Here is a 21,626-nt window from a genome sequence, read left to right on the forward strand (position 1 = left end):
CATAGCAAAAATGCATTAGGTATTAAGATTCCAAAGAAGGTAAATTATTTTCAGAGTCTCATCAAACAAAACAAAAACCTAAGTTAATCTAATTAATTCACAGTGTATATATAGACACATATATAGCTCTATATCTAGAATTATGGTTCTATAGTTTTAGAAGGTCTAAGACAAATCCTTCTATAACCTGTTTTCCCTTGACCAAAATGCCACAAAGAAAAATTCTACAAGGAAATGACTAACTTCTTTTATACAACAAATCTAGCAAGATTTACAGATAAAGTAAAATATTATTACATATAAACTAAAATATTTAATCAATTTATTGCATATCTATTGTATCACACTCCCACAATTCAAATAGAAAAAAAGGCATAATTTGGCATGACTAGTACTATATACTCATAGATTTTCTAGAAGTGATCGATTATAACCTGACAAAGAAAAAGTCTAGGTGAGTGCTCAGAGTTTTTGCAATGAAGTTGATACCTGTCCCCCTTTTAATTAATAATGCAACAAACATGTTTACTCTTCACAAACTCTACTTTAAAACATTCTACTCCATTGGTAATTCATTACCAACATAGTGAACAAATCTTTCTGAAACCAAATTAAAAATCTGTAATAGGAAGTCAAAGTAGATTATAAAAAGTATCCCATTCTGAATGTACATTATTATAGATATTCTCACAACAAAAAAAAGATATTCTATTTCCTCTTTATTACTCTTGTACAATGCATACACTTAAAGCAAAAATATATGCTTAACAAGTAACCTTAAAAATGACTTACCTCCACATCTGCCTGAACTCCAAGCACATCTACAAGAGCTTTACAAATATTTCTCACATAAACCTTTCTGACTTGTAAAGCAGATTCATACCCAGCTGGCACATATTTAAGGAAATACTGCAGTAAGTGGCACAAAGCTGCTTTTAGCAAATCAGACTTAAGCTGCAAAAGCACACCATCTTCAAACATGACACAGAGTTTTTCTAGCAGCATATTTAAGTAGACAGGCTCAATATTTCTATAAGCTTCCGTTTCAGAGGAGAACAGGGTCTTTATCAGCTTTGATAATGGCTCTTCATAGAGTTTCAATTGGTCAGCATCCATTTCTACTAGTTGTTTTAATAATTCGAAAAATGAGCTGAAAAAAGTGCTGGCTGGTTGTGCTGGTAGTCCTCCAAGCTCAAAGAGTTCAGTTAAAAGGCTAATTGCTAAGGATTTAACTTTTGGACTCCCATACTCTAGCAGAACACAACCTATCTGCCAAAGGAAGAGTTCCTGCCTTCTAAAAAACACAATTGCAATAATATGATTAAGAACCGTCAATAAAGTGACTTCAATAAACTCTAAATTTTGCATGTTCATGAGCTGCAAAGGAGCTGGCTGTAAATATCCTACATGTTCATCGAATTGACTTAAAAACCGGTGAACTACCACTGGCCATTCCACAAAGTGTTCTACTGCATATCTTTTGTGGAAGTAAATCAAGTCTTCAAAAAGATGTAATAATTCCTTCATCAGTACTCCAAAAATAGCAGGACTCTTGCTTTTAAAAAGAAATAATAATGCACAGATGACTTCACAGATTTTTTTGTGTAACATATGACAGGATGGAGTGGCTGCAATCCGCAGAAGTCTTGTTATGATCCAATTACTGAATTCTTTGAAATAAACAGAAAAAGATATTAAATAATTAAGTATATTAGAGTGCTACTTAATTTGCTAAATGCTTGACTTATTTTTAAAGTATAAACTTCATTGACAAAATAGTCTAAAACATTCCCTACACAATGGAAACATATTATAATAATTTAGAATACCAATTTGGAGTCAGACAAGATTCTAGCTTTCCACTTAGTAGTTGTGTCCTCCTAAATCCTACAATATCATTTCCTGAACTTTTAAACCAACTAAGAGATATATATTTTATATCACAGTGTAGCATAAATATGCATATTATTTTATTTAATAAATGATACAAGTTTCATAAAATATTACTTATTCTGCAATGTTCTATGATATTTCTAGTCAATTATATTTCATCTTTAATACCCACTAAATGAGTTATAACCTGTTGTTTAAAAGTCAGTGTAGCAAAGAATATAGATTAACAAGTATTTATATTTTTCCAGTGGTCATGTATGGATGTGAGAGTTGGACTGTGAAGAAAGCTGAACGCCGAAGAATTGATGCTTTTGAACTGTGGTGTTGGAGAAGACTCTTGAGAGTCCCTTGGACTACAAGGAGATCCAACCAGTCCATTCTGAAGGAGATCAGTCCTGGGTATTCATTAGAAGGACCGATGCTAAAGCTGAAACTCCAATACTTTGGCCACCTCGTGCGAAGAGTTGACTCATTAGAAAAGACCCTGATGCTGGGAGGGACTGAGGGCAGGATGAGAAGGGGACAACAGAGGATGAGATGGCTGGATGGCATCACTGACTTGATGGACATGAGTTTGGGTGGACTCCGGGAGTTGCTGATGGACAGGGAGGCCTGGCGTGCTGCGATTCATGGGGTCGCAAAGAGTCGGACACGACTGAGCGACTGAACTGGACTGATAATGTATTAGTAGTTTAATAAGTACCATGACAGAAGAAATGTAGAACACTTTGTATCAACAGAGCATAAAGAAAGCATAACTAAGCTAGTCCTAGCATAGACCATCAGTAATCGTCAGAAAAGACTTTTTAGAGGACATAGTATCAAAGTTGACTCTTAAGATTCAAGCAAAAAATTTTAAAATACTCTATGCATTGTACAGAAAAAAAGATATTTGCTTTACATCTCTTTATGATGAAGCTAACAAAGGGACAAAAGTAGTGAGAATAAGGAGAAAAGCCTGAAAAAAGTTTCAACATCCAGAATGGGAGTAGTAAGCTTGTTCTGAGAGGGCCAAATATGAAACATTTCAGGCATGAGGGCCATATATGAAATATTTCAGGCTTGAGGGCCATATGATCTCCATGTCAACTACTCAGTTGCCTTTGAAGTAGCTGCAGACAATACATAAATGAATGATCATGGCTATGTTCCAACAAAACTTTGTTTCCAGAAACAGGCAGCCAGTCTATGAGCCGTGGTTTGCTAATGCATGATCTAAAAAAAGACATTATCAAAAACAGAAAAAAGAAAACTGCTTAAATGTTCAATGGCGTATAAACATTTTCAGTTACTTCTGCTCAAACCATTTTGCTCCCTCAACTTATAGCAAATTTGACCAAAATATGCATAACAATGTGTTTGTGACATTTCAGGAGAGCAGAAGAGGCAGAATTCATAAAAGAGATCAAAAATGAATGTACAAACAGCAGAACTTACCAATACAACTGTCTCTGGCTTCATTTTGCCCATGGCTTCCATTCACATTTACAAACATAAGTGGGGAGGACTTCATGATATGTTGGATGAAATCAAGCAACATCACAGAGGTTGGCTGAGAGTCAGTTTTCTTTACAAGTTCCAGAGCAACTAAAACAACAAAAGATTCATTTTAAAAAGTCATAACAAATGGCAGTTTTTTTGTTAAGAAACTAGTCTCTGGTGACAAGAATTATGTCCAATACAGTGTTTATGATAAATTCATGGGACTAAACACTACAATCCTATCTTCCTAATTTTAAATGTTTAATAATCACATGTATTCATGTATCATATATCCATTTACCAAACATGTAGGCTATAGGCTTATAATATTCCTGGCACTGTGTTACAATCTGAGGATTAAAAAAAAACCCTAACAATCAGGTGAGGGAGTCAGACAAATAAACTAGTAATTATATCAATAATATGATGTGTTAACTACACTAATCTACAATAAATGAAACAAGGGTCTGGAAAGAGCCTGTAAAGGAGTTGATTCCTAGATGATGACAAGTTGGTCAAACAGAGAGGGTAAGGACAAGTGGTCTAAACAGATGGAGTATCATATGAAAACACATTTTGCAAGTACTCAGTGGTCCTTTGTTATTTTTCAGGAACTCAAAATTTTACTGATTGAAAAAGAAAGGCTAGATGACTATTGTAATTCTTGAAATCTATGCCAAATTTGGAATTAAATTTATAAATCATGAGCCACATGCCACTCCAGATTGTCCCTTCCATGTAATTTCAACAGACATGGCACATATGACACCATCTTACCAAGTTGGTAGTATTTGTCTTTTAGATTGTCACAAACAGTAAATAGTTGATTCAACAACTCACAGAATCTTATTACCTTCCATAGACAAAGTGGCCAAGTTTTATACAAAGAGTTTCTTAAAATGGCATTTGCTGTTTTTCAACCACTGACACAAGACCTATCTAAAAGAGAATTGGCCAAATATTTTTATTTAAAATAATTCATATATCAAAGAAGAATCAATGGCAAGCACTATCTAGATAACAATGAGGAAAACAGAATTATTTTAAAAGTATAAATCACATTATATAATAAGTAATACATACTTTAATATGAACAACAAGTAACTATCATAAATCCTAACTATACATCTAAAGCTACATGGAGAAAAATGCTACTATAATGTGCATACATGAAAAAGAAAACAATTCATGATTTATATCAGAAATAACTGTTTCTTACCAACATTTACATCTGTAAGTATTCGGTCAATGAACTGACATAGAATTTGTCTTGGCTTCTGTACAACAGTATTATATTCCTCTGGACTGGCACTAAAACACAAATAAAATGCTTTTAACCCTTAAAGGGATGATACCATGGATGATACCACTCTAACCGCAGCAAGCGAAGATGAACTAAAGACCCTCTTGATGAGAGTGAAGGAGGAGACTGAAAAAGCCAGCTTAAAACTAAATATTAAAAAAACTAATATCATGGCATCCAGCCCCATTACTTCATGGCAAATAGAAAGGGAGAAGGTGGAAACAGTGACAGATTTCATCGTCTTGGGCTCTAAAATCACTGTGGATGGTGACTGCAGCCATGAAATTAGAAGACAACTGCTTCTTGGCAGGAAAGCTATGACAAACCTAGACAGTGTGTTGAAAAGCAGAGACATCACTCAGCCAACAAAGGTCCAACTCAGTCAAGGCTATGGTCTTCCCAATGGTCACGTAGGGTTGTGAGAGCTAGACTGTAAAGAAGGCAGAGCACCAAAGAATTAGTGCCTCTGAACTGTGGGGCTAGAGAAGACTCTTGAGAGTCCCTAGGACAGCAAGGCGATCAAACCAGGCAATCTTAATGGAAATCAACCTTGAATACTCATTGGAAGGACTGATGTTATAGTTGAAGCACCAGTATTTTGGTTACCTGATATGAACAGTCAACTATGGAAAAGTCCCTGATGGCAGGGACTGAGGGCACAAAGAAAGAGGGTGTCAGAGGATAAGATGGCTGAATGGCATCACCAAAGCAATGGACATGAAGTGAAGTCGCTCAGTCGTGTCCGACTCTTTGAGACCCCACGGACGGTAGCCTACCAGGTTCCTCCATCCATGGGATTTTCCAGGCAAGAATCCTGGAGTGGGTTGCCATTTCCTTCTCCAGGAGATCTTCCCGACCCAGGGATTGAACCCAGGTCTCCCACATTGTAGGCAGATGCTTTACAGTCTGAGCCATCAGGGAAGCAATGGACATGAACTTGGGCAAACTCTGGGAGATGATGAGGGTCAGGGAGGCTTGGCGTGCAGCAATCCATGGGGTCACAAACAGTTGGACATAAGTGGGCGAATGAACAACAACCCTTAAAGGGACTCACGATTTCATCTGTAAAGAATTCTCTAAAGTTGAACTTAGCAAATGTGTTTAGTTTTAATGTTGACACTGATAGTATTCTGCAAAATATACAATCTGCAAAGTCTAGACCTGTCTTGCCCAATATGGTAAACCTTTATCACAAGCTATTGAGAAACTGATATATAGTTAGTCCAAAATGAGATGTGCTACAAGTATGAAATACACATTGGATTTGGAATATTCACTACCAAAAATGTGTAATACTGCATTAATAATTTTATATTAATTACATGTCAAAATGATAACATCTGGATATACTGAGTTAAATAATATATGTTGGGTTTCTTTAGTTTCTTTTATTTTAATTGAAGCATAATTGACTTATGACATTGTATTAGTTTCTGCTATACAGCAAAGTAAATCAGTTATCATATATTCTTTTCCATATTATTTTCTATTATGGTTTATTACAGGATATTCAATATAGCTTTCTGTGCTATACAATAGGATGCTGTTGTTTATCCATCTGTATATAATAATTTGCATCTGCTAGTCCCAAACTCCCAGCCCAATTCTCCCCTGCTCCCCACCTTTGGCAGCCACAAGTCTGTTCCCTATGTGTGAATCTGTTTCTGATTCATAAATAAGTTCATTTGTGTTGTATTTTAAATTTCACATATAAGTGATATATACAATATGGTAATAATATATATTGCTAAAATTAATTTCACCTATTCCCTTTTTGCAATGTAGCATTTTGTAATATGGGAAATTTTCAATTATATATGTGATTTTCTTCATATTTCTATTGAATAGATCTAGACTTCTAGAAAAATCAAAAGAAAATAGTTTCTTCAACAAAGAAATTCCAAGGGAAAAAAAGAGAGAAGAAACTTATAAAGAAGACAAGAGCTGTATCAACCCAGGATGTCAGGATTGGGAACTCGTGTACACCCGTGGCAGATTCATGTTGAAGTATGGCAAAACCAATACAATATTGTAAAGTTAAAAAAAAAAAAAAAATTTAATTAAAAAAAAAAAAAAAAAGCTGTATTGACCAAGCACAATGGCTGATCCTACATTGGATTCTGAATCAAGAATAAAAACTAATACCAAACTATAAATAACAACTGGGAAAATTTGAGCAGACTAGATATTTGATGTTTTTAAGAAATTAAAGTTTTAGGTATGAAAATGGTATTGTGGTATGTCTAAAAAGTCTTTACACTCTAGAAATAAATAGTGGTATTTATTGATAAAATGATGTCTGGAATTTGCTGCAAAGTACTCTGAGGAGTAGATTTAAATCTATTAAGAAATCTATTTAAATCTATTGAGAAATAGATTTAAGGGACTAGATCTGATAGACAGAGTGCCTAATGAACTATGGACGGAGGTTCGTGACATTGTACAGCAGACAGGGAGCGAGACCATCCTCAAGAAAGAGAAATGCAAAAAAGCAAAATGGCTGTCTGAGAAGGCCGTACAAACAGCTCTGAAAAGAAAAGAAGCAAAAAAACAAAGGAGAAAAGGAAAGATATACCCATTTGAATACAGAGTTCCAAAGAATAGCAAGGAGAGATAAGAAAGCCTTCCTCAGTGATCAATGCAAAGAAATAGAGGAAAACAATAGAATGGGAAAGACTAGAGATCTCTTCAAGAAAATCAGAGATACAAAGGGAAGATTTCATGCAAAGATGGGCTCAATAAAGGACAGAAATGGTATGGACCTAACAGAAGCAGAAGATATCAAGAGGTGGTGGCAAGAATACACAGAAGAACTATACAAAAAAGATCTTCACAACACAGATGATCACAGTGTGATCACTCACCTAGAGCCAGACATCCTAGAATGTGAAGTCAAGTGGGCCTTAGGAAGCATCATTATGACAAAGCTAGTGGAGGTGATGGAATTCCAGTTGAGCTATTTCAAATCCTGAAAGATGATGCTGTGAAAGTGCTGCACTCAATATGCCAGCAAATTTGGAAAACTCAGCAGTGGCCACAGGACTGGAAAAGGTCACTTTTCATTTCAATCCCTAAGAAAGGCAATGCCAAAGAATGCTCAAACTACTGCACAATTGCACTCATCTCGCACGCTAGTAAAGTAATGCTGAAAATTCTCCAAGCCAGGCTTTGGCAATACGTGAACCGTGAACTTCCTAATGTTCAAGCTGGTTTTAGAAAAGGCAGAGGAACCAGAGATCAAATTGCCAACACCTGCTGGATCATCAAAAAAGCAAGAGAATTCCAGAAAAACATTTATTTCTGCTTTATTGACTATGCCAAAGCCTTTGACTGTGTGGATCACAAGAAGCTGTGGAAAATTCTGAAAGAGATGGGAATACCAGACCACCTGACCTGCCTCTTGAGAAATCTGATGCAGGTCAGGAAGCAACAGTTAGAACTGGACATGGAACAACAGACTGGTTCCAAATAGAAAAAAGAGTACGTCAAGGCTGTATATTGTCACCCTGCTTATTTAATTTATATGCAGAATACATTATGAGAAACACTGGTCTGGATGAAGCACAAGCTGGAATCAAGATTGCCAGGAGAAATAACAGTAACCTCAGATATGCAGATGACACCACCCTTATGGCAGAAAGCTAAGAAGAACTAGAGAGCCTCTTGATGAAAGTGAAAGAGGAGAGTGAAAAAGTTGGCTTAAAGCTCAACATTCAGAAAGCTAAGATCATGGCATCTGGTCCCATCACTTCATGGCAAATAGATGGGGAAACAGTGGAAACAGTGAGAGGCTTTATTTTTGGGGGGCTCCAAAATCACTGCAGATGGTGACTGTAGCCATGAAATTAAAAGACGTTTACTCCTTGGAAGGAAAGTTATGACCAACCTAGATAGCATATTAAAAAGCAGAGACATTACTTTGTCCATAAATGTCCATCTAGTCAAGGCTATGGTTTTTCCAGATGTCATGTAGGATGTGAGAATTGGACTATAAAGAAAGCTGAATGCCAAAGAATTGATGCTTTTGAACTGTGGTGTTAGATAAGACTCTTGAGAGTCCCTTGGACTGCAAGGAGATACAATCAGTCCATGCTAAAGGAGATCAGTCCTGAGTGTTCACTGGAAAGATTAATGCTGAAGCTGAAACTCCAATACTTTGGCTACCTGATGTAAAGAGCTGACTCATTTGAAAAGACCCTAATGCTGGGAAAGACTGAAGGCAGGAGGAGAAGGTGATGACAGAGGATAAGATGATTGGATGGCATCACTGACTCAATGGACATGAGTTTGGGTAAATTCCAGGAGTTGGTGATGGACAGGGAGGCCTAGCATGCTGTGGTCCATGGGGTCGCAAAGAGTAGGACATGAGTGAGCAACTGAACTGAACTGAACTAAACTCTGAGGAGAGGAAGAGAGCCATGAATTGATTATTATCATTATGTGAAATGGGAAATCTATATACCATTTTCTCTTTTATTGTATGTTCAAAACTTTCCACAATAAAAATTCAATAAATGTTAGGAAAAAATATACATAGAGTCCTAAGAACAACCAAGAAAAAGTAATATTAAAAGGAGATACAATAATTAATCTGAAGAAGAGTATCCTAGAATCCTGAATGAATTCAACTTGAGTTCTATAATTTTGTATAAGTAACCAATTTATTGACTAAGCCAAGCCTTTGACTATGTGGATCACAATAAACTGTGGAAAATTCTGAAAGAGATGGGAATACCAGACCACCTGACCTGCCTCTTGAGAAATCTGTATGCAGGTCAGGAAGCAAGGAAAAGGAGAACGTCAAGGCTGTATATTGTCACCCTGCTTATTTAACTTATATGCAGGGTACATCATGAGAAATCTTAAGGTTAGAGAAGCCATGAGGAGAAAAGCAAAGGGTCAGAGAAACAGAAAAGCCATGAGAGATGTGTTCTAGAATCCAAGGAGGTGAGAATTCTAAGGAGAGAGCTGTCAACAAGATCAAATAAAATTAGTTAAAATGTCCTTTGCATATATATAGTAGATGGTAAAATACATTTAACATAAAATTTGCCACCTTAACCTTTAAGAGTACAGTTCTGTGGCATTAAGCACATTCAAATTATCCTACACCAACACCATCATCCCTCTCTAGCACTTTTTCGTCTTCCCAAATTGAAACTGTACTCGGGAAACAATTATCTCCCGACTTCCTCCTCCTCTTCCTACAATTCTGTTTCTATGAATTTGACTACATCATACAAGTTGTATTCTATATTTGTACATTGTGACTGACTTATTTCACTTTGCATATGTCTTCACAGTTCATGCCTGTTGTAACACATGTCAGAATTTCCTTCCTTTTTAAGGCTAAATAATATTCTATATACTGTGTGTATATATCACATTTTATCTATCTTTCCACAGATACTTGAGCTGCTTCCACCATTTAGCTACTGTGAATAATGCCCCTACAAAGGTGAGAACACAATATCTGTTTTATTCCCTTTCAGTTATTTTGGGTATATACATAGACGTGAAATGCAAGATTGTATGGTAATTCTACGTTTAAGTTTTTTGAGAAACTGCCATACTGCTTCCACAATAGCTGCACCATTTTACAGCCCTACTAACAATTTACAAAGGTTCCAATTTTTCCTTTTCCTCACCATCACTTGTATTTTGTTGGTTTTCTTTTTTTTTTAATAGTACCCATCCTCATGGGGTTGCAATGATATCTCTTTGTAGTTTTGATTCACAATTTCCTAGTAATTAGGGATGTTGAACATCTTTTCATGTGCCTTTTGCCCATTTGTCTTTCTTCTCTGGAGAAAGTCTACTCAAGATCTTTCTTTATTTTTAAGTCTCATGCTCTACTGACCATCTCCTCATTTTTAAATCAGGTTAATTTTCTTGTTGCTGTTGATAATGAGTTATAGTTCTTAATAACTTTTGGATGATAACTCCTTACAGATATATGATTCGCAAACATTTTCTTTCCTTCCATGGGTAGTCTTTTCACTCTGCTGATACTGTACTGTATAAAATTTTTAATTTTGATAATTTAAAATTTATTTTTTGATATGCTGTCATGCTTTTAGTGTCATATTCAAGAAATCACTGCCAAATCCAATGTCATGAAGCTTTTACCCTAAGAGTTCTAAGAGTTTTACAGTTTTTACTCTTTCATTTAGGTCTTTGATCCATTCTAAGCTGATTTTTTTAAATGTCCTTTGAATTTTAAAATTTTAATGTAGAGATAAAGGCAGAAGCGAGATTTTAAAGGGTTGAAAAACAAATGAAATGTGAATATTGAGAAGAGCCTGCTCTTTCTAAAGCTTGACCATGAAATGAAGGGAAGAATTGGAGTTGGCACTAACTAAATGAATACATGAGATCAAGACAACTTTGTTTTGTTTCCCTTAAGATGAAGAGACTTGAACAACTAATTCTTGAAACTTGGCTTTCCTTCCTGGGATCCATGTTTAAGTAGAGAGAATCCTTGGACAGCATGATTATCATTAGTCATAATGATAATCATTAATATATGTTTATTAATATAGGATGAAAAGATGAGTAAAGGTACTAATAATATAATAAATTCAAAAGACAAATAAAGCAAGATGCCTTGCTTCAAGGAAGTTGCTGGGGAGAGGGGAAGAACACACAAAAACAATAATCAAGCATTATATACACCCGCAGCAGGAAATAACTAACTCTGCCTAGAGGACTCAGGGAAAGCTATGTATAAGTGATGAGCTTACTCCATCACTTCTACTGGCAAAACAGCTGAGGATATATTAGGTAAGCTGGTTATTTACAAAAAATAAAATTAAGTATTTCATATAAATAACTTATAACATCTACAAAGTACTGTAAACGTACATATATTTTCCCACTTAAACAATGCTAAAAGAAAAAATGAGAAAGCTAATTATTTTCTTGATTATTCAATCACAAAGTCCAATTATAACTGATTACATACAGGACCCAACGCATCTACAGTTTATAACTGCCATGATGGAAATGGTACTGATACATAGTAAACAGTCCAAAAAACTTTGTTGAATGAATCAATGGTTCATAAGAATCTTTCTGAATCTTATGCCTCCTTCATCCTTAATGTATAATCTTTTCCGAACCTGTGGAATATCTACCAATAGACCATAGGATCCTAGAGGTGGGAGATTATGTTTCTCTATGAATTTCTGCACTACCAAGAGACCATAAGCTGCTGCAGAAGAGAAACTGTGTTTTAATTCTCTTTGCATTGCCTATACTCCACCTAGAACTGTGTCCTGTTTGACAAAAAAATCACTAACTGAAATAATAAATATTTACAAATAATGTAAACCCTAGGCACACAGAATCAAAGAATAAGTAGTTGTATTTATACATCAAAGAGAAAAAACTGTGTTGTTTATCTTATTATTTAAGCCAAAACTGGCCAATAGAAATATAATGCAAGCCACATGCATAATTATAAATTTTATAATAGTCACATTAAGAATGTAAAGAGAAACAGGCAATTTTCATCACAATAATATGTCAAAAATATTATCTGAAAATGTAATCAATATAAAAATTATTAATGAGATTGTTTATACTCCTTTTGGGAACTAAGTCTTTGAAACCTAGTATCTCATATTTATAGCATATCTCAGTTTTAGATTAGACACATGTGAAATGCTCAATGGCCACATAAAGTTGGTATCTATAGTGTACTCTAGGATATCACAGATTTAAATATAACCAAAAATTTTTCAAGTCTGAAATTACAAGGTAACATGACTTGTTCTAGACACAATCAGGAGATTTTGTTATAAACCAAGTGTAGTTTGACAAGTGTCACTTAAAAACGTGAATGAGGAGGTCTGTGGTGAAGACGAACTGGGACTGTGGGTGGTGGTGAGAGTTTCCTATAAAGTCTAAGTTTGTAAAAAAGACTATGCATTCATGTGTCATTTGCATAATTTTAAAAAATCAGTTTATAAAGGTAAAGTGATTATCATTTATTAGATGTACTATTAGAATAAAGAAATCCATGGGAGGGTAAGCATTTCTTATTTTGCAACCTCGACCTTAGAACTGAGCTTAAGAGGGTATACTTTTTCAAAAGTATACAATAATATTTGGGTGGTAATTTTAGTATCACATAGAGTTTGGATACATTTAACAAACTCTTCAGCACTTCACCTGGGCAAGCATCAAATGCCAGGAAAACCAAGATACCATGTATTTACCAAATTGATGCTTTTGAAGTGTGGTGTTGGAGAAGACTCTTGAGAGTCCCTTGGACTGCAAGGAGATCAAACCAGTCAATCCTAAAGGAAATCAGTTCTGAATATTCATTGGAAGGACTGATGCTGAAGCTGAAGCTCCAATACTTTGGCCACCTGATGAAAAGGGCTGACTCATTAGAAAAGACCCTGATGCTGGGAAAGATTGAAGGCAGGAGGAGAAGGAGATGACAGAGGATGAAACAGTTGGATGGTATCACCGACTCAACAGACATTGAATTTGAGCAAGCTCCGGGAGCTGGTGATGGACAGGAAAGCCTGGCATGCTGCAGTCCATGGCATCGCAAGGAGTTGGACACAACTGAGCAACTGAACTGAACTGATGTATCTGCCCTAAACCAATGAGTAGTTTAAAGGACAAAAAAGTAAGAAGACAATTTTAACACAGTGTGGTTGAGAGTTAATACAGCCAAGACAGAACATAGAAGGGACACTAAGTCCTGAGCAGGACCTGGAGGAGTCAAGCCTCCTTGGAGGAGTCAAGGCTCCCTGGAGGAGGTGACACAAAGTAGAATCCCTAGGGGGCTAGGCAGGTAAAATAAGGGAAGGAAGGCGGGTATTCCTGTGGAGGAAACATGTTAAAGGCTCAGGAAAAAGAATATAAGCTGCTCTAGAAACTGTCAGAGGGTCTGCATGGCCAAAGACCAGGGAGGCATTATCTGGAAATGAAGCTGAAGAGGGACAATAAGGTCAAAGCTCAAAGAACCAACTAAGGAGTTTAAATTCTGTACTGAAGGCGATGGAACAGCAAAAGATTCTAAGTAGGTGAATGAATTTACATGTTTTTAAAACATGAATTCAATTATGTTAATTCTATAGCTTCCTATTGAACTTAAATTCTACCCTATAAAGTGCTAAAGTATCTGGCCTCTGCGTACCCCTCCATCCTTAATACTACTCTCCTCTTTGCTCCCTATGTTCCAGGCTTCTTCCTCTTCTTTACAAAGCAGGCTTATTCCCACCTAGGGATCTTTGTATTTCCTACTCCATCTCAGACACTTCTCTCAGCTTCAATTATGAGCTTCTTCTCTCACATTATGAGCTTCTTCTCACCATCTAAACCTTCTCTAGTGGCTAATGTTGCTGCTCTCCAGTCCCTCATCTCCCTCCCATTGTCTCATTTAACACTTTAATGGCAACTATCACTATTGGAAAATACTTTGTGATTACAATGAAATTTTAAACAGGAAAGTCAGAGATGGTCCTTGGAAATGATATCTGAATGGAATCAGCCAGTGTTTAAATAGAAGAAACAAGTATAAAGGAATGAAGGCAGGAACGACCTTGGTGTACTCTAAAAATAAAGCCAACGTCATTGGAGTAGAGTGGGCAAGGGATGAATACACGGCTGTGAGATCAGAGACAGGCAGAAGCCAGATTATGGTGGACCTTGGAGGCTCTGGGAAGGAGTTTGGATTTTATTCTAAGTATGCTGGAAAACCAAGGGAAGATTTTGAGCAGGGGAATAATGTTATATAATCTACAATATGATTCATGGATGTAAAAATCACTTTGGTTGCTGAGTAGGAAATCCACTGTGAGTGGGTAAAAGTAGAAATGAAGAAATTAACTGGGAAATTACTTTAATAGTCTAGATAAGAAATTATGGTGATAGCAGTGGAGATGGTGAAAAGTGTTTTTTTAAAGGTAGGGTGGACAGGATTTGCTGATGGATTATTAAGGCATAAAGGAAAAAAAAGTAAGGATAACTCTTAGGCTTTTAGTTGGTAGATTTATAATAACCTGGGGAAGGAACAGATTTAAGGACAGTAAATCACAAGTGCTGCTTTAAATATATTAATTTTAATTTCTGAGTGTAGATGTTGAGTAAGAGCCTAACATATATCTTTGGGCTAGAGATATAAATTTGGGAGCCTTCAGCATATGCATGCATGTGTGCTAAGTCACTTTAGTCATGTCTGATTCATTTTTGATGCTATGGACCATAGTCCACCAGGCTCCTCTGTCCATGGGATTCTCCAAGCAGGAATACTGGAGTAGGTTGCCATGCTCTCCCCCAGGGGATCTCCCTGACCCAAGGATCAAACCCATGTCTCTTACATCTCCTGCACTGGCAGGTGAATTCTTTACCACTAGCACCACCTGGGAAACCCTATCTCCACATCAGTTCAGTTCAGTTGAGTCGCTCAGTCGTGTCCGACTCTTTGCAACGCCATGAATCGCAGCATGCCAGGCCTCCTTGTCCATCACCAACTCCTGGAGGTCACTCAAACTCACGTCCATCGAGTCGTGATGCCATCCAGCCATCTCATCCTCTGTCGTCTGCAGGGGCCACCACGGGAGATCCCACCCATGACAAGGTCATGTGGAAGAGAACTGTTAAGCAAGGCTTCAGAACTCAACGGGCTCCCTAGGCTTTCTTGAGCACCTACCCCAAAACCAGAATCTGTCTGTTTTACTACTTCATGACTTTCACCAGTTCCTCTGACATTAACAGGGGGCTAACCCTGATCACCTTTCTCTGGAGAAAATCAACTTAGGGCTATAGCTAATAAGTCTCCTGGACATGAGAGGAATATTTCCAATCAAAACCCCTCTGTTAGCATTATAGCTTGCTTGGCAGGTATATCTAGACTCTTGCAGCTACGCATATGATTATTTACATCCTCCCAACAGTGAGAGGCATGGAAAGCCTAAAACATAGAGCCTTTCAAAGAGTTAAAAGTTATTAGAGTAGTGTTAATGTAGGATTCCATTATTTGGCCAAATGCTTGTTGCTAAGTTCCCATATCTCTTATCCATTCTGCACCTGGGAGTGCATTAGTTAACACAGTTGGAATGTAAGAAAAACAAGTGTAGCCTTGAATTTAACCACATCAGACTTTTGAGCTAATTGGTTCTTTCTTGTAACTCACTGCACCTTTACTCCGTGAGAAATGTAACTTGTTTAATACTTTTTGAGACTGACATAGATTAGAAATATAAGAAAAAATGTTTCAAGGAAAAATAAGTTTTCTGGTTGAGAAGACTTTATCAAAAGAGGGTTATAAAATGTTCACAGGCCTCCAAGAACAGAAGATAATGTACACAATATTGTTTATGGGAAAGGTTTGCAGAAAAAATCCCGGTTTTGATAAAGACAAAACAGATGTAATATTTGGGCTGACTCTGTATGACTTTGCATCTTTCATTTCCCTCTGTGTACAAGTAAAGGTATAAAAGACCCTTTTAAAAATAAAAACAAGGGGCCTCGCTTGAAAAAGCTTGGTCACCCCGTGTTTTTCTTTTTTCTCTTTTTTTCTCTCTTACTTTCTTTTTTCAGGCTGATCCCTTAGAGCATAGAGGCTCCCTGCGTTCACTTATCTGCCCAGGTTTCTAAGACCTAAACGGGAAGACGTTCTGCGTCTTCACTCCCTCGGGAGACCGGGAAGGCACCTGTGGCCTCCGTGAACAGGGCAAACTTCTGTCTTGAAGTTTTATTGGCTTTCTACGTAAACCAAGAAATATCAGCCTCTTTCTCTCCTCTATTTTCTTATCTACAATATTCTTTCCTTATCTCTCTCTAAATCATCCGCCGACGCCGTTTTTCCTTCAGGTTCCCCTGGATCCTGAAGGGGCTGGACCCCGGCAGTCGTCCCCTTCTCATCCTGCCCCCAATCTGTCCCAGCATCAGAGTCTTTTCCAATGAGTCAACTCTTCACATGAGGTGGCCAAAGTACTGGAGTTTCAGCTTTAGCATCATTCCTTCCAAAGAAATCCCAGGGCTGATCTCCTTTGAATGGACTGGTTGGATCTCCTTGCAGTCCAAGGGACTCTCAATCAAGAGTCTTCTCCAACACCACAGTTCAAAAGCATCAATTCTTCGGCGCTCAGCCTTCTTCACAGTCCAACTCTCACATCCATACATGACCACAGGAAAAACCATAGCCTTGACTAGACGCACCTTAGTCGGCAAAGTAATGCCTCTGCTTTTGAATATGCTATCTAGGTTGGTCATAACTTTTCTTCCAAGGAGTAAGCGTCTTTTAATCTCATGGCTGCAGTCACCATCTGCAGTGATTTTGGAGCCCCCCCAAAAAAGTCTGATACTGTTTCCACTGTTTCCCCATCTATTTGCCATGAAGCAATGGGACCAGATGCCATGATCTTCGTTTTCTGAATGTTGAGCTTTAGGCCAACTTTTTCACTCTCCTCTTTCACTTTCATCAAGAGGCTTCTTAGTTCCACTTCACTTTCTGCCATAGGCAATATTTAAAGCCATGGGACTAGACAAGTTACTGAGGAATAAGATGGAAAGAGGGGTTTGTGTGGTTAAGAATCCACCTTGCAATGCAGGGAACACTGGTTTGATCCCTAGTCTGGTAAGCTGTCAGGCAACTAAGCCCGTGTGCCACAACTACTCAGCCCACACACCTAGAGCCCATGTTCCAGAACAAGAGAAGCCTCTGCAATGAGAAGACCTCACACTGCAACTAGAGAGCAGCCCCAGCTCACCACAACTGGAGAAAGGCTGTGTGCAGCAACAAAGACCCATCACAGCCAAAAATAAATAACAATAAATGAATATTAAAAAAGAAAAAAGATGGAAAGAAGACTAAGGATATAGCCTGAAAGCACATACGGAGTCAAGAACGATGCCCAGATTTCTGGTTTGGAAAAATGAATGAACATGGTATCATTTACTGAGATATCCCTAACTCAGCAAATGAGAGAATTAAAAAAAAAAAAAAAAAAAAAAGCTTGGAGAGGTTGGGATATGTGGAGTATTTGCACTGGATATATTGAGTCTTAACTGTACACAGGACACCCAGGGAACAAGTGGGTTACACTAACAACTGCCAATAAACAGTTGCATTTTGGTTCTACAGGAAGGAAATATGGTTTGGAGACACACATCTGGAGTCATCAAATAGCAGATGGTAGTCAAAGGCAGGAGAATGGATGAGAATACCAGAAAGGCTATGCAGAGAAAAAAAAGTACAACCAGCAAATAACAGGAGTAAAATTTATCCCTGAGAGACAGAGGAAGAAGAGACTACACATTAAAATAGTAACATCTTACTTTTTTCAGAAATGTAACTGCTGTGATCAATTAAAGAGAGGGGGAGAGGAATGGGGAAATAAAGCTTTGATGGCTTGACTGTGTAAACTTAGCTCCAATAACTGCTATCTCTTTGACTTTAATTCTTCAATTTTCATGACTCCATTTCTTAATCAAGTGATAGTATCTGCTCCATTCTCCCAGATCATGGAGATACTGGGAGACTGAGTAAGCTTGAATGAAGCAGTTGCAATGAAAAAATCATGATCATTAAGAACTAGTACTAGACAATTCTATGTGTCAGTTTTTCTACTCCTTCTATTAGAATGGCTAAATGAGTAAAAGGTAACCTAAGCTCTGTTGATGAAAGAGAGTATAAACAAATCCAAGATACTATTATTTTCATTAACAAATACCACAGAGGAAGACAGAAAAGGGAAGAGAAGTATTAATCAGTAAGTTCTATATTAAAGCAAGGTGGGGAAAACACACTGAGCTTCACACTGAGCCTGAAAGATGAAATCTGTATGTTTCCCATATGAACACTTGCCTTCATCTTATTTTAGAAAGGTAGATGTTACTTTACAAAATGTTAACACAAGTATGCTTGCAACATTCATGCAAAATGGGGAAAAATTTATACACACAACAATAGGATGATTCAGTTAAGTATGGTCCCTTCATTTATATCCTATTTATGTAACTGAGGAAGACTAAATGTCAATGTCTGTAGGATCTACAAGTGGAGATAGACACAAATGTATGGCAGAAAGAAAAGGAATTAAATATCCCACCGGATTAATGTCAGTTGTGGCTGTGTGCTGTTTCTAAGCAGTTTAAGAAATCAAAAAGCAACTATTCCAACTGACAGTTCAACTGCAGCAGTGGTACAAGCCCACTTATTTTCTATTCACAGTGTATTACAAAAATTAAACAAACAAAAACCCTGTCTCTCATCTTCAGGCCAGGTTTAGGAAAGGCTATGTGTGTGTTGAATGGGGATAGCAGCCACTGACATCCGTCCCCTCTCTTTCAGCAGCTCGTTTACAGAATTTTACTTTTACTTGGGTGGTAAAGAATCCACCTGCCAATGAAGGAAACGTGGGTTCCGTTCCATTGCTGGGTAGGGAAGACCCACTCCAGTATTCTTGTCCGGAAAATCCCTTGGATAAAGGAGCCTGGTTGGCTGCGGACAAAAATGCCATCGACAGAGGAGCCTGGCAGGCTGCAGTCCATGGGGTCACAAAGAGTCAGACAGACACGACGTTTACGGGAAATAACAACTTGCCACTGGAACATTAAGGTATCTTCAAATTTTAGCAACATTCTGTGAACATTTATGTTTTGTGGACTTTGTGGGAGACCCCTGTGATTTCTGAGTCAAATAACGTTTTGAAGAGTGGATGGTCAGTACGAAAAGGTCCCATCTCCAGAATGGCCTATAGTTTCATTTAGAAACTTTTTAAAAACAACTGGGCTTCCTTGCACAAAATCAGAATGAGTGATTTTTCTTCTGAGGGTAGTTTTGGGTCAAAAAGCTAAATACCAATACCAAATACTAAATACCACCAGTGACCATAAAGCATAGGAACTGTGGGAAGTGCAGGGGGCAAGCACCCTATCTAAGGGACGAGGCTTTTGAGAAGCAAATGAGTGAAGGAAAGTGACGAGAAAGTGATCAGAAGGCAACTTCCCTCCCGCCGCTGAGGCAATCCCCTGGGGGCTCGGGATGGGGGGTGGGGGAAGACCTCCCGCCCGCGGCTGAGGTAAAGTGGGACCAACAGACGACCTGTCCCCTCCAACCCGTATCCCGCAGGTCTGCGGCGACTCCCCGCGCCCCGCGACCTTTCAACGGCCTCTCTGAGGGAGCAGCGCTCCAGTCAGCCGTGGAGCATCTCCACAAGGGCCGCGGTCGGGGTTGAGGGGACGCGCGCGACCGGTGAGGAAGAGCACGTTAGACACCAGCCTGGCCCTACCTGCCCAGCTCCCGGAGGGCTGGGATCATAGACGCCAGTTCCAAGCCATGCTCGCCCATTCTGAGGACGCGCGGCACTCTTCAATTACAACGAGGCGGGCTCCTGGCGTCTCCACAACTACCTCTGGTGAGGAGGCGCGGCGCCCGACGGAGCCTCACGGGGCCCAAAACTCCTCCCGGAAGCCGCGGCCGGTCAGCTCTCTAGGCCTCAGTTCCTTTCCGCGTAGGACCCGGGGGAGGCCTGGAGGCCGTGAGGGGGCGTGGCGAGGGGCGGGACGCGCTCCGGTCCGGTCTCCCGGGCAAGGTTCTCTCTGAGCCTGGAGCGCTCGGCAGGCGAGATTTATTAGTTTTGGTTTTTAGCTGCTCTGCTCTATCAACTCCCAGCCACGGAGGCTCAGAGAAGCCAGACCTCTGAATCTGGGGACGACAGGGGCGTGGTGGGGGCCAACCCAGACTCCTTCGCATCATAAACTTGAAAACTGAGGCAATTCAGCAGCTAAAGGCCCGGAATTAGATCGCAGGTTTCCTCCCCACAGAGTCACGCCCCCAGGTTCCTCATTTTCTACCACTCTCTTGACATCCTGTCTGAGAGTTACGGGGCAGAAGTTGGGTTCCTTCTTGTCCTTTCTGTTTCAGCAGATTTCACCACCCCTCCCTCCCCCGCCAACTAGACGTCTCCCTTAGGTTTCCTTGAGGGTTTTCGCACTTTTAATATTGAAAAAGAGAGTTGAATTGTATTTGTGTTTCATAAAGTAAGCAACAGTGCTATTTATTTAATATATTTATGTCACCGTTACGGGCATCTGCTACTGCTAAGTCACTTCAGTCGTGTCCGACTCTGCGACCCCATAGACGGCAGCCCACCAGGCTCCCCTGTCCCTGGGATTCTCCAGGCAAGAACACTGGAGTGGGTTGCCACTTCCTTCTCCAATGGGCATCTGTTACCTGTGATTTAGTTTTTTTTAAAGTAAAATCAGTGGCTTTTGGCTGTGGATATTTTCTAGCTCAACCCAGTTTGTTTATGAAAAATGGTCATAATAAGAGACTGTTAACATGTCAAAATTATGTATTTGATCAGACAAGGCATGCGGTGTGCTTACATTTGTTACTTAGCAAATGAGAATAATCATTATACAGTATCTTAAAAAAAAAACTCAAAGTGATGGAGTAACAGCCAAATACACTCCTGCCTCAGGGATTTTTTGCATTTGTTGCCCCCTTTGTCACCCTTATTTAACTTCTATGCAGAGTACATCATGAGAAACGCTGGGCTGGAGGAAGCACAAGCTGGAATCAAGATTGCCGGGAGAAATATCAATAACCTCAGATATACAGATGACACCACCCTTATGGCAGAGAGTGAAGAAGAACTAAAGAGCCTCTTGATGAAAGTGAAAGAGGAGAGTGAAATAGTTGGCTTAAAGCTCAACATTCAGAAAACGAAGATCATGGGATCTGGTCCCATCACTTCATGGCAAATAGACAGGGAAACAGTGGAAACAGTGGCTGACTTTATTTTTCTGGGCTCCAAAATCACTGCAGATGGTGACTGCAGCCATGAAATTAAAAGACACTTACTCCTTGGAAGGAAAGTTATGACCAACCTAGACAGCATATTCGCAGAAGGCAATGGCACCCCACTCCAGTACTCTTGCCTGGAAAATCCCATGGATGGAGAAGCCTGATGGGCTG

The 21,626-nt window shown here is 38.8% G+C and overlaps 1 protein-coding gene across 1 annotated transcript in view; it reads right to left on the reverse strand.

The window, feature by feature from the left end:
* Positions 1–20,149, reverse strand: part of ATR (ATR serine/threonine kinase) — a 116,872-nt gene extending 96,723 nt beyond the window's left edge. Inside the window, exons 1-4 of the mRNA XM_040234094.1 lie at positions 19,936–20,149; positions 4,595–4,686; positions 3,331–3,480; positions 793–1,670 (exon numbers count right to left, since the gene is read on the reverse strand). Of these exons, the coding sequence (XP_040090028.1) occupies positions 793–1,670; positions 3,331–3,480; positions 4,595–4,686; positions 19,936–19,994 (1,179 nt within the window). The 5' untranslated portion in view covers positions 19,995–20,149. The remainder of the gene's footprint in view (positions 1–792; positions 1,671–3,330; positions 3,481–4,594; positions 4,687–19,935) is intronic.
* Between the last annotated feature and the right edge of the window lie 1,477 nt (positions 20,150–21,626).

The sequence above is a fragment of the Oryx dammah genome, unplaced genomic scaffold, assembly GCF_014754425.2.
Source record: "Oryx dammah isolate SB20612 unplaced genomic scaffold, SCBI_Odam_1.1 HiC_scaffold_2, whole genome shotgun sequence".
Taxonomy (NCBI): Eukaryota; Metazoa; Chordata; class Mammalia; order Artiodactyla; family Bovidae; genus Oryx; species Oryx dammah.